Source organism: Rhincodon typus, chromosome 36 (genome assembly GCF_021869965.1).
Source record: "Rhincodon typus isolate 14 chromosome 36, sRhiTyp1.1, whole genome shotgun sequence".
In the NCBI taxonomy this organism is placed as follows: domain Eukaryota; kingdom Metazoa; phylum Chordata; class Chondrichthyes; order Orectolobiformes; family Rhincodontidae; genus Rhincodon; species Rhincodon typus.
In genome coordinates this window covers 4,568,523-4,582,727 of record NC_063367.1, presented here as the reverse complement: position 1 = coordinate 4,582,727, position 14,205 = coordinate 4,568,523, and the positions used below count along the sequence as shown (strand labels likewise).

Genomic DNA, 14,205 nt, shown 5'->3' with positions numbered 1-14,205 from the left:
TCTCCCTTTAGAGAGGCAAAGTTTGAACAGTTAATGAGTGCCTGGAATCCACTGCCAAAGGAGGTGGTGGAGGAGGAGACAAAAGTAACATTTATGAGGCATCTTGACATATGTGTCGGTGCAGCATTGGTGTGCCAGAGGGTCTGTTCCTGTGCTGTACTGTTCTTTGTTCTTTGATATGATTGCAGTGGAAGGAGTGCAAAGGAGATTCATTAGGATGTTGCCTAGTTCACTAGGATGGAGCATTCCAGCTGTGAAGAGAGGTTGCTTAAGCTTGTGTTGTTTTCTTTGGAGCAGAGAAGGTTGAAAGGAGACCCAGTAGAGGTGTATAAGATTGAGGAGCATGGGCAGGCTGAATAGAAAGCAGATGTTCCCTTTAGTTGCAGGGTTATTAAAGGGGAGCAGAATTTTAAAGGAAAAGGCAGAAGATTTAAAAGCAATCTGATGAAAATCTTTTTTTACTCATACAGTGGTGGCGTCTCCAATGCCTGGGAGGGTAAAAATCTGTAATCTTTGGGACAAATTCTACTAACAATAGGCAACATGCAAGGGAAACTAAGCAGTTGAGTGAGACTGAGATTTAGGTCTTCTGTTGTAAATCCAGTCCCGTAACATTTGGTGTTGCTGCTGAAATGATGTTCCAATCCCTAAGTGTTCCTCAGACTAGGGAATTGTATTGGATGCTTTCAGTAAAAAAAAATGTTCTAACAACCACTTGTTTATCATTGAACTTTCCAGAGTACAAATGGGCTATCAGACGTGGATCTGAGGATAGCTTTGCCTGACAGAAACATCATCACAGTCACTGTAAAAAAGAACAGCACTGCAGAGGAGGTCTACAGGGTGAGTGAGTCTGGCTCAAGGTTCTGACTTGTTTCAGTGGGAATGGAATTAACCTTGACTCATGGTTTTTCGTATGGTGATGTTGGGCAAACATCAAAGATGTTGTATTCACCCGGACAAACCAGGATTTCTTAAACCACGTGAAGGAGCCCCAGAGTTCAGCTGTAGTTAGGGTTAGTGACCAAATTGGTATTACTGTGGATAATGCATCTTGAGGCAGTAACAGTGATATATTAATGCTCTATCAATTGAAGATTTTGCTGATATTTGTAAATAATGTTTTGAGTTAGTCTTGCTGGCTCATTGTCTTTTGTTGTTGATGTAGCTCTTAACTAACGATCAGATCAAATGATTGCAAATGATACAAGGTTGTTTGCTACAGTGCACTGCAGATTGTCTCTGCTGGGATATATACTCCATTACATCTCACTGTAAATCAAGCTGTGCTATTCCTACCATTGTCATAAAACTTGAATTTTATGAAAGTATGCACAATTCTCCATTTTATTTGTCTTCTAGATCCAGGTTGATATAGAGCAGGTGCCTGTACTTAACAAGAATTACTATTTCAAATAATAAGATTCCAGCAACAGAGAGACAACCACGAGCGATCGGTGCACAACCCTACTAATTAAAACTTTAATCCTCTTCTAAAACTCCCCTACATGCTCGTGTACATGTACACACTCATGCACATGCACGTACACGCTTGCACACACCAGCATATACTCAGTCTCAATTCTTAGAGTCCTGCAGCACGGAAACAGGCCCTTCAGCCCAACTTGCCTGTGTTTGGCAAATGGGACTAAACAATAGAAATAAAGGAATTGTGTTATGGGTGTAGGGAACATTTGGGAAAATAATTCAATGATCCCTGTCCACAGGGTTTGCTGAGATAATCCTTTTGGCTTGTCAGGACCTCTTGCCTCTTGATTTTTTTTTTTTTACCTCCTACAGGTATTCTGACTTACTGGTTAAAAGCTACAGCTTATAGCAACTGCTGAGGAGTAAAAGGTTGGCTTTCTTCAGGCTTGAGGTCCTTATATCTGCAGAGAAAAAGAACAGCTCCTTGCTTTTTGGAGGTCCAATGTCTTCTGACCAAAAATTGACACCCACAAGCTATTCAACTACCCGGGATCTAATCTGTGTTATTGGCATAAGGCCTTTGTCATTGATTTGTAATATGGTGACCAGTTATCAATCAGCTACTTGTTGGCCAAATCACCCTTCATCCCCTCCTCTGCCTCCAGTTCGTCAATAGCAAACTGCCCCATTGCTTGAACAAACAGCTGTTTAAACAGCACTTGACAATGAGCGTCAAATAACTGTTTATAAGGGCAGTAATCAATTCCACAATCTGTGGTTTTTAAAACAGTTCTTTTCCCATTTCAGTCGACAGTCAAAAATACGGAAAAATAAAAAGGTATGGTGTTTACAATATTTAGAAGCTAAACTGCGTGCACTTATTACATAAGTAATATAGTCATAAATAAAATGATCCTGAAGTTTGGACTGTCTTCCATAGAGAAGAGAAGGTTGAATGGAGATCTGTTAGAGGTATTTGAAATCATGAGGGATCTGGACGGGCCAAAGCTGCTCTTGTGTGAAAAGACCAAGAGGGCACAGCTTTGAAGTAATCGGCAAAAGAAGTAAATGCAGTATAATGAGAAAATGCAGTAAGTGGTATGGAACATACAGCCTGGAAATGTGGAGGAACATTTAATTGTGGCATTCAAAAGAGATTTAGATTCATACTTGAAAAGAATCAATATGCAGTGTTTAGGTGAGAAAATAGGAGAGTGGTACTTTGTGAAATGTTCACTCAGAGAACTGGTGCAGAGACGATGGGTCAAATAGCTGCCTCGTCTGTTGTAATAATTCTGGAAAAATTGTGAAGGTGCACACTAAGTTCATTTAACATCTGCACAGAGAATAGGTAATTCATATTTTAGGCATGGGTTTTTCTCAAAACAGATTTGTGGTGGGTGGCTCAGAGTGCTATGATCAGGTGGAATATGGAGTCAACACCAGAATTCTGATCCACTAACTTTGAAAGGCACTAAAGATTGGATGATGCATGTTCCTTCGAAAGTTAGCCTGTATATACTTTAGCGTAGATACGCAGATATATTTCAAAATGATGAATGTTCTACAAGTTGGCACTTTTAACTTTGGAGGTGCAAATCAATTTCTCTTCCAATTATGCTTAAAATGCAGCATTGGTTTCAAAAGATAATGATTGTAGTGGGAAATGATTAAGTGCTGGGAATCTTGGCTTTTTCTGTCCCAAAACAAAATGTTTGATAGGATTATTTTTTTGGTTCATTTTTGTGGTGTGGTTTGTCTCTGGCAAGTGTTGTCTGTCATTCGTTGCTGTGAGAAGGCTTGGCCTTCTTTCCACTTTGCATGCAGTGGAGTGGTTTAGGGCTGGGCCAGTTCAGAGGACATTTACAAAACAATCACATTGGTGTGAGACTGAAGTCGCATGTAGACCAGAACTGGTGGTGACGTTAGTGAACTATTTGAGTTTTTAATTGTGAGTTATGGAATTCACCACAACCCCAAGACCACTTTATGGTCACTTTTAGCAACACCAGTAAGAGTTTTAAAATGAATACAAGTTCTTAAACTGCCATGGTAGAGTTTGAACTTGCACTTTCTGGATAACTGTTTCAGTAACATAATCACTACACTATAGTTACCTTTAAACTTGAAACCTGAACACTACAATCAGCATGAGAACTGTTAGATTGAGACCAATTGAACTTTTCCAGCTCATCAATTGATTTGCTACTCTGTTACAAGTTGTTGTCAGATATTTATTATTTAATTTGGCTGTACTCTGAATGGAATATTATCCATCCCGTTGAAGATTGCATCAGATACAGTTAGGTCAATTTGTCTGCAGCCAGTTTGGTACATTGTTGCCCCTACAGCTCGATAAAAATCTGACACTGCATTTGTATATTTTCAGAAGTCATTCGTATTTTGTTGGCCTTTGAAACTAATCCATTGATTTTACTTGACTTTGAGACATCCTGAATCAATCAATTCCTGTTTTATGCCTTTCATTTTGTTGATGTGAAATTGCTAAACATGTATTTATATTATGACTGGATAAGCTGCAGAATTTGGAACTAGTTTTTCTTTGGTGACCCAGTGAATTTCCTCAACCTCAATAGGGAGTTTATGAAATATGACACAGCCGTGTTGGTTATACGTTTGACCAACCAATCTCATCTTGGAGAGTGGCAACAGTCTTCCCCCAGATTAAATTTCATACTACATCGAATAAATGAAGGTTTCAGCTTGCAATTCTTCAAAAAAGCTGATTTCTGTGTTTTGTCCTATACTGTGTCAGGTGTTTGTATCTCTTGACCAAACCCAGTGACACATTCTGTTCTATCCCTGCAGGCTATACAAGAGCACTTACGAATGGATAGTATCACAGCAAGTTTCTTTACACTCTTTGAAGTTGTGGATCACTTTTTTGGTAAGGGTGACTTGTTTTGTAATTTTTCAGAAAACAAATAATGGCACCAGAGCATATCTGAGCCTGTTCCGCCCATTCAGCCTAACTATGGCTGATCCTCTATCAGTGTTGGACTGCACTATCTCCCCATTAACCTTGACAACTTTCACTTGTAGAAAGTTCTCTGTTCCTTAAATATATTCAGTGACTTGGCCTCCGCACCCTTCTGTGGGAGATAATTCCACAAGTTCACCATGTTTTGAGTGAAGAAATTTCTCATCTTAGTCTGAAATTGCCTGATGCATATCCTGGGACTGTGACCTTTCACAGGTGAATTTTCACTGCACTCTCTCTCTGGTAATTATATCTCTTCCTAAGTAAGGAGTCAAAACTGCACACAATAGTCCAGGTGAGATCTCACCAAGACTCTACACAGCTGTAGTAAGCTCCTTTGCTGAAACCCTCTTGCAATGAAGTCCAATGTGTCACTTCCCTTCCTAACCGCTTGTTGCACCTGCATGCTTCCATCCAGTGGCCATTGTACATCAACCTTTCCTAATCTATCATTATTGAAATAATACTTTGATGTTTTTCCTACTGAAGTGGACAACTTCACATTCATCCACATTATACCACTGCATCTGCCACGTATTTGCTCACTCACCTGCACTTGTCTGAATTGTCTTGAAGCCTCTTTACATCCTCTTCGGTCCCAGTCCCATCTAGTTTTGTGCCATTGGTGAACTTGAAAATATTACATTTGATTCCGTTATCTAATTTGTTGATATACTTAGAGAGTAGCTGAGGCCCAAGCAACTGATCGTTGTGGTACCTCAGTTATCACCATCCATTCTTAAAATTACTCCTTTATTCCTGTTCTGTTTCCCACTGCTAAGTAGTTCTGAGTCCATGCCAGTATTTTTCAACAATCACATGCTTTCATAAAAACTTTCTGAAAGTCCAAATACACTACATCCATTCTAAAAGGAAGGGAGGCAAAAGGCACCTGCCCATTGAGGGAAGAGGTCAGTTAGCCAACATCTATTGCTGGAAAAATATTGGAATCCATTACTAAAGAAGTAACAGCAGCATGTTTGGAAATTCATAATCTACTCAAGTAGCTTCATCATGGCTTCATGAAAAGGAAATTGTCTGATGAATGAATTAGAGTTTTTCAAATGGATAGAGGGAATCAGTAAATGTGCTGTATTTGGACCTCCAGGAGGCGTTCAATAAAGTACCTAAAGTACTTACAAAAGGTTAAGTCATAAGAGCCCACTGTGTTGGAGGTAGTATATTGACGTGGATAGAGAATTGGGTAGTGTGCAGGAAACAGTGAGTGGGGATAAGGTGTTCCTTTTCATTTTGGCATCTGTAACCAGTGGGGTTTCACAGTGATCAGTGCAGGGGCCGCAACTGTTTGCAAGGTATATTAATGATTCAGAGAAAGGAAGTGAAGGTACTATAGCCGCAATTGCAGATGACACAAAATAAGTGGAAAAGCATGAGAGGGATGCAAACAGTTTCCAGAGAGATTTATGGGTTAAGTAAGTGGGGGGGGGGAGAAAGTTGGCAAATGGAATATAATGCGGGAAAATGTGAAGTTCTTCATTTTGGAAGGAAGACCTAAAGAACAGTATTATTTAAATGGAGAAAAACTGCAGAGAGCTGCAACACAAAGGGTGTGGGGGTATTGTGCACAAGATACAAAGTTAGTGCAGCAGGTAATCAGGAAAGCTAATGGAATGTTGACTTTTATTTCAAGGGGGTTGGACTATGAGAATTGGGAAGTCTTGCTACAAGTGTACAACGTGCTGGTGAGACCACAAATGGTGTACTGAGCGGAGTTTTGGTCCCCTTATTTAAGGAAAGATATTATTTCATTGGAGGCAGTTCAGAGAAAGTTCACTATGTTCTGGAAGAATTGAGACTGTACGTTGGAATTTAGAATGAGATGTGATCTTATTGAACCGTATAGAATTTATAAGGGGCTTGACAGACTAAATGCTGAGAGGATGTTCCCCCCTCATGAGAGAGTCTACAAGCAGAGGCACAGTCTCAGAATGAAGGAGTGCCAAATTAAGACTGAGATAGCGGATTTTCTTCTTTGAGAGGGTTATGAGTCTTTGGAATTTGTTGCTGCAGAGAGCTGTGGGGACAGAGTCCTTGTGTATTTTTTTAAGGCTGAGAGATTCTTGTTTGGAAGGGGAATTGAGGATTGCAGGGAAAAGGCAGGAAAGTGGATGTAGGGGACGTGCAGTCAACCATGATCCTATTAAATGGTGGAGCCGGTAACGAGGCCAAATGGCCTACTCCTGTTCCTATTTCTAATGGTCTATGGTCACTGGTTCTTCTCCATCTATTCTACTAGTTATGTTCTCAAAAATAAAACACCAGTAGATTTGTCAAACACTATTTCCCTTACATTAATCCACGTGGACTTTGTGTAATACAGCTCGTATTTTCTAAGTGTCCTGTTATCACACCCTGCATCATTGACTCTATCATTTCTCTATGACTGCTGTTAGGCTAATTGGTTTGTAATTTACAGTTTTCTCCTTGCCTCCTTTTTATACATGGGGTGATTACACTTGCCACTGTGTGGGATTATTCTGGAAAATACAAAATTTTGGAATTTGAAAACCATTCATTATTTCCATGGCCATTTCCTTTAGTACTCCAGGATATATCAGGCCCTGGAGATTTATCAGCTTTCACTCCCATTAATTTCACCAGTAGAATTTTTTTAAAACTAAATTAACCTTCAATTCTTCTCTCCCAAAAGACACTTCCTTCCCTAGCACTTCTGTGAAGTTATTGGAGTTGTCTTCTGTGAAGATGATACTAAAGTGGTTGTATAATTGTTCTGACATTTCTTTCTCCATTATGAATTCTTCCTTTTTGGACTGTAGGAAACCTACAATTGCTTTCGTTCCTCTTTTTTTTTCTTTTCGCTCCCTTAGAAGTTTTGTTGGTCTTGTTCTGTTTCTTGCATGTTTATTCTTGTTCATTTTCCCCTCTCTTATTCAACCTCTTGGTCCTCCTTTGCTAAATTCTAACCTGCACTCAGTCCTCAGGTTTGCTTTTTTTTTAAAGCAACTTTATACAGCTGTTCTTTTGGGTATAATAATGTCCTTAATTTCTTTAGTTAACCACTTTGGGCCACTTTCCTTGTGTCCTTTTGCCTGAAGAAATGTGTAACTACTACAATACATGCATTAAGTCATTAAGTATTAACCATTGTCTACCCATTGTCATGCCTTTTTAATGAAGTACCAAGTCTGCCACAGTTACCTGATCTGTCACACCTTCGTAGTACTATAATGATAGTTTTATAAACCCACGAAATTCCTCTTCAGGAGCATTTTGAAGAAGAATTTGTTGATGGGGGTAGAATAAATGCGGCGATTTTGAAATGTCCAGTTACAGTGCTTCAGCTCCCATCATTTATGGTGAGGGTTGATAGACGAACTAGGCTATTCCTGCCTGTTAGTTTTGCCTCTTGGTGTCCATCATGATATAAACTAATACAGAGGGTCCCCTTGTCTGTTTCAAAAAAAGGTTTGGACGATATCTCCATTGCTGCTTCTCTAGGAATAATCAATTGATCTTCCATTACGTCGTTTGAAAATGAATTGATATTCATTAGTTGTCTTAATCTGCAGAAGCTTTTCCAATGATTAAAAGTTTGGCATGGTGCACAAATTATGTTGCCATTTAATTTAGCCATGTCGTAATCGCATTCAGCAGGCCTTTCTATTTGATCTTGAGATACTAGGACAGCTGCTAGTTTGGCCAAAGAAGTAGATTTGAAAGGACGTCTTAAAGGAGGTGGAGAGAATTAGGAAATTAAATTCTGACATTAGCACATGGGTGGCTGAAGAGACAGAATAAGTTGGGCAAATGCGCAAGAGACCAAAGTTAGAGAAGTGAGGAATTTTCAGATGGTTTTAGGGTCCAATAGGGTTATGGATGGAGAGGGATTTGAACATCAGAATGTAGCAAGTTAAAATTTAGGCAAATGAGGGTACTCACTCATGCACTCGTCCCCATCCGTAGCCAGAGATGTCTCATTGTCCACCAGTAAGGAAAGTTCCCAACCTTTTCCTGTTTTTGGGGTGAAGGTCAATGTGAGGCATCGGTTGTGTGTTATTGACACAGAAATCAATTTGTACCTTTTGCAGAGCGGAAGCTAGTTCCCAATGAATTTCCACACAAACTGTACATACAGAACTACACATCAGCAGCGGCTGGGACATGTCTGGTCATAAGGAAGTGGCTGTTCACTATGGCCCAAGAAGAACTTTTGAATGACAACGACCTTGCAGTAACCTACTTCTTCCACCAGGTACGTAAGCAGTTTGTCATGCACTGTGTAGTTTTAGCAACATGGAATACAGTAAGCAATTTCTGGTACTCACTTATGTTTTGTATGTTTGTGACTCACCTCATTTATGTGCCCAAGTGCCTCAACATCAGAATGTCATTGAGATATATAAAAAAATTAAATTTTGAGGAGTGCAATTGCTTAACTGGCAATCTGAAAGTTCTGTATTATTTCCGTAGTTGTAATGTATTTTAACATTATTTCAGTTACTTGTGGCAAAATCCTTAGTGACTGAGACGGCAGCTAGCTTACCTAATCCCACTCTTCACTGAATCATTAGGAGTATTGCTTTAGTGAACTGCCTTTCCATCATGATGGGGAACCATCTCCCACTTCATTACTTTATTGCTTACCCCCTCCTTTCAGATCCAAACTTGAACAATAGACTTAAGATGAAGACTCCTTCCCATAAATCTGGTACCTTCTGCATGGTGTATACTGGCGGTTGTGTGCCTGTTTGTGTACGTACATGTATCATGGTCACGTGTGTTAGCCAACTCTGAACAAGTACAAAGTTGGTGTTTTCAATGATCTTTGGTTCACCTTCCTCAGTACCTGCAGTCTGTTAACTGGGACGTTCTGCTAGAAGCTAGATGGTCCCATTTGTCATTTTGAGCAAATCAGCAATAAAAATAGGAAGCACTGTAAATATGCAGGTCAGTCAAACTGAGAGATGGAGAAGAGTTTCTTTGTCAGAAATCAGCAGAACAAACCTAATCCTGTCCTCTTCAGTATCCGTTTGGCCTTGAAGCAGGAATGTGTTCACTAACTGCGGTACCAGCAGACTTCCTTAAAATGACCAGACCTGTTGTTGCACTGGTCAAAATTAAAACACTAAGATGTGGTAAAGAACTGAAACCAGGAATAGTTTCATGACCTTAATCACATTCTGAAAATGTTGGGCAAAATCTGTGAAAGCAACTGAAAACTTGAAAGAGTTTGGAATGGGATTACTATATAGTAAGTTAGTCATGATGCTTGATGTAATGGTGTGTTAAAGTATGATTTGTGGTACTGGCATGGCAGCATTTATTGGCCTTTTGCCCTTGAGGGTTGAGTCAAGCCTTGAGTGGGACTGGAGTTACTTGGAGGACATACTGGGTAAGACTGGCAAATTCTCTTCCCTGAAGGCCAGTTGTGTTTTTAATCTGCTTTCTACTGCTAGATGCAAATTATCAAATTTATGGAATTTAATTTCAACTTGCTGTGGTTGGATTTGAGCTCATGACCTCAGCTGCTGATCTTGTTGCAGTACCGTATCAGGGTAGGGTGACTTGTCCTTTTAATATGATTATGATGCAATAGTAATTGAACAAGAATCTGCAGCAAGCTCCTCCAGAACACCTCAAAATGAGCCAGACACACAGCTCTTCAAAATATGGCATCCTTTACAACCACATGAAGGTATTTGGGGTCCAGTTTAATTGCTCATTGAAAGACAGCACCTCCAAGAGTGTGGCATTCCCTCACTGCTAGATTGGTGAGGCAGTCTAGATCTTGAGTTAGATTCCTGGAGTTGAACTTGAACCCATGCCTTCTAATGTATGTGTTTCTGTGTGTTACTAATTCCTGATCTTGATCCTGCAGTGAGATACTTTGGAGCTTAGTCCCTTTCCAACTGTGCTATTTCTTCAAAAAAAGAAGTTCCAAGACTTGTGGCAAGTTCCCAAATGGCAAGCATCCAACAACAGCATCATCAATAACTGTACTTGTATAATGCCTTCAATGTCGTAAAATGTCCCAAGGTTCTTCACAGGAGCATTATCAAAAATATTCAACACTTCGCCAGTTGCTATAATGCAAAAAAAACTTAGTCAAAGATAGAGATTTTAAGGAATTAAAGGAGGAAAAAGAATCAGGGGAATTTCAGAGTTTAGCACAGGGGTTTGCAACCTTCAACTCTTCAACACCCCAACTAACTCTGTGTTTACCAGTTGGAAAAGTAATATGAAAAATATTAAGCTTTTTTTTATTGTGTAGATGAAAAACTAACCATTATGCTGCATTTTATAGGTTAAAATGATTATTTCAATGAATAACATCATCATGATCTGTATCTGTTCGGGTAGTACGGCTAAGCCATGGTTACAGGTAACAGGAACAGAAATTGCTGAAGAAACTGAGCAGATCTGGCAGCACCTGTGGAGAAGAAAAGACTGAAGGTTTCGAGTCAGTGACCCTTCAGATGGTTATAGGATCTGGTCTTGTGGTTGCAGTCACTGTTGTTTTGATTTATGTCTGAGACAACAAATTATTCAGAATGTGCTTTTCGAAGCTTTTATTATGTCAAGAATGAATAACTGAAGAAATTGTTTTAATTCCACACATAGACAATTTCACTTTCATTCGCTATGATTTTGTGAAAAAATTGAATGATTCAGAATTCTATCTGTTGTAGTTTTCGTTTCTTTTCCGTCATTATTTTTAAGATTTATGTATTAAATTTATGTAAATTGAGTTTCACCAGAGACAGTTGGCCATTTGTCAGATGTTTGGTTTAGCAATGTAGAATTCTTAAGCTGTGACTCCCAGCAGTTTTTATTTTAGGCAAATCCATTTTTTAAAAAAAAAAGTTTCTCAAGTAATAAGGGCTTTTGACCCCGGTATAGAATTTTGGCAGCTAAAGGCGCAACTGCCAATGGTGGAAACAGTTAAATATCAGGACTGCTGAAGAGACCAGAATTGAAGGCGCACAGATCTGAGTTGTAGGGATGTACTTATCCCATAGTAGTGTAGAGTCTTGTGAAATGCTATTTTACTTTGTTTGGTAATAATAATTGCAGGCCTGAGTGTCTCTGCCACAAGTTAGCAGCTGTGTTGTAATTGCAGGCTGTGGAGGACGTAAAGAAAGGACGGATTCGAGTTGGTGATAAGTCATACCAGCTTCAGAAACTGTCGGAGCAGCACAAAAAAGTCATGGTAGGATGTTGCCAGTTTATTTAATGTTTGTGTGTCCACAGAACAGGAAAGTTTATCATTGGAATTTACAGCTTAGGATTGGGCTGAGGACACTAGTTACCAGAAATGCCGCACAGGAAGTGGACTTGATTCTGATCTTCACCTTCTGCTTCCACTTGCAAAAGACTAAGAATTGAACCAATTCTTTCAATGATAGTCACTTGTGAATTGTTATATTACTTTCAAGGGACAGTAATATCCAGTGACAATGGACACAGCGCAGTTGTAGAGTTAGAGGAAGGTGACTGAAGCTGTGATCGAAGTGCTGGGTATTGAAAAGGGGAAGTGGTTGCATTTCTTTAATGCTTTTCACTTCCTACAGACATCACAAAGTACTTTAAAACAATGAAGTACTTTAAATCTGTCCCTGTCATCACGTAGGAGTTGCAAAATCCCAATTGTGCACTGGAATGGGTCAACCTCAGACTGACCATTGTACTGTTACCTACTGAGTTACTGGGAGGTTTTACACAGTCTGCTTGCTTTAAAATAACACCTGCAACTGAGATGAAATTTACCACTGTACTGTCCAGCCTAGTACATCAAGGCTGTTGAATCCACAGCACACTCAGGGGAACCAGCTAGTGTGTTTCTCCTCTGGTGAGAAGGTTGGACAGTCCATATTGTTCCTTGGCAATGAAATAAATGACCTGATGATCTGATCGTTGTCTTGGTTTAGGAGTGGCATGGACTAACACAATGGAGAGTTTCAGGGAAAACCTTACAGGGCACGAAGCTGAGATTGAAGGTGGAACTGAGAGAGGGTTCGCAGAGAATGACTGAGCCGGAAAGGAATGTGTCAATAAAGGAACTCTTCAATGAGGAAACTCGTGAAAGAGATGTGAATTCCACATATTGATAAATGTGGAACTAGTGGGGGTTGGCAGAGATGGATAGATGAGGCAGCGAATGCAGAATCAACAACAAGCAACACTGCATTTATATGGTTCCTTTCACATTGTAAGGACATCTGAAAACATTTGTAAGCCAGTGTTGCTGAAAAAGATTATTCCAGTATTATGACTGTGCTGTTGTGGGAGCTTGCTGTGCACCCATTTGCTAATGTGGTTCTTGCGCTACAGCAGTGTCCGCCCTTCAGTTCATAACAGGCTGCAAAGCACTTTGGAATGATTTTAAGGTTCTGAGAGGTACTATATAAATGCAAGTCTGTCTTGACAGATGTGTGGAATTTAAGTGTCAGTTCTGGTGATGAGTTAGATTAAATGATATGGGGTGGGTGGGGGAGTGGGATTTGCTGGCAGGCCATTTAATAGTCTGACGCTAAATAACTCTCTATTATTGCAGTACCTGAATATGATTCGGACTTGTGAAGGCTACAATCAGATAGTTTTTCCACACTGCCGGTGTGACTCTCGAAGGAAGGGCCATGTGATGGCAGCAATTAGCATTCAGCACTTTAAACTCCATGCCTGCACAGAGGATGGACAGCTGGAGGTATGTGTGATCAGATGGGATGCTGATGGGACTTGTCTTAATATACTGTCCTGCTGTTCCCAGTCATAGCGTAAATCATCTTAGTGAATGGGATTCAAATCCCATGCAGATTTGTACAATGCTGCAGCACAAGAGGCAAATGTACAGCCCATGGTGCCTATACCTGCTCTTTAAGAGTTACCCATATAGTCCCACTCCCATGTTCATAGCCCAGGAAATTCAGTCATTTTAAAATATTTATTCCATTCCCTTGTGAAAGTCATAATTGATACTTTAACCACCCTTTCAGGCAATGCATTCAAGTTACCATAACTCATGGAAATCATGGAACTTTAAACTTGTGCGTTTGACTGTTGACCATGCTGACAGTGGAAGCAGTTCCTCTGTTATTTTATTCTTTCATGGAATGTGAGCATCACATCAATGGGATTCTGCCTGAATTGCCCATATTTGGTGTAGGTAGACCTACAGCGCTGTTGAAAGGGAGCTCCAGGATTTTGACCCAGCAACAGTGAAGGAACAGGTGTATGGTAACAAGTCAGGATAGTGTGTGGCTTGAAGGGGAACTTGCAGGTCATGCTATTCCTTTCTACCTTCTGTTGTCCTCCTTGCTGCTGGAGGTCCATGGGTTTTTGGAAAGTGTTGTCAAAGGAGTCTTGGTGAGTTGCTGCAGAGTATCTTGTAATAGTGGAGTGGGTGCTGATCAAATGGGCTGCTTTATCCTGGATGGTATTGAACTTCTTGAGTATTGTTAGAACTGCATTCATCCAGGCAAGTGGCAAGTATTCTTTCAAACTTTTGACTTGTACTTTGTTAGATAGTGGACAGGCTTTGGGGAGGTGAGAGGTGATTTATTCACTGCAGAATTCCTAGCCCCTGACCTGCACTTTTGGCTAGTTCAGTTCGTTTTCTGATCAGCAATAAGTGGATAATGATAACAATGTTGACTAGTATTTTGAACACTTATTAAAACTTAGTTTGTTTTACTTGGCCTTGTACATGGCTGTCACAAGGTGGTGAGTGACAGCCTAAGCTGTTCTATGGGGAGAGCAATGTTAGTGTATCTCCCAACAGCTCCAAGTAAACTGTT

General features: G+C 40.0%; 1 protein-coding gene across 2 annotated transcripts in view; it reads left to right on the top strand.

The window, feature by feature from the left end:
• LOC109936593 (sorting nexin-27-like) overlaps positions 1-14,205 on the top strand; it is a 108,130-nt gene that overhangs the window by 83,183 nt on the left and 10,742 nt on the right. For both annotated transcript variants that reach the window (XM_020535197.2, XM_020535198.2), the window contains exons 5-9: positions 739-843; positions 4,258-4,336; positions 8,500-8,663; positions 11,532-11,621; positions 12,966-13,115. In XM_020535197.2, coding sequence (XP_020390786.1) covers positions 739-843; positions 4,258-4,336; positions 8,500-8,663; positions 11,532-11,621; positions 12,966-13,115 — 588 coding nt within the window. The remainder of the gene's footprint in view (positions 1-738; positions 844-4,257; positions 4,337-8,499; positions 8,664-11,531; positions 11,622-12,965; positions 13,116-14,205) is intronic.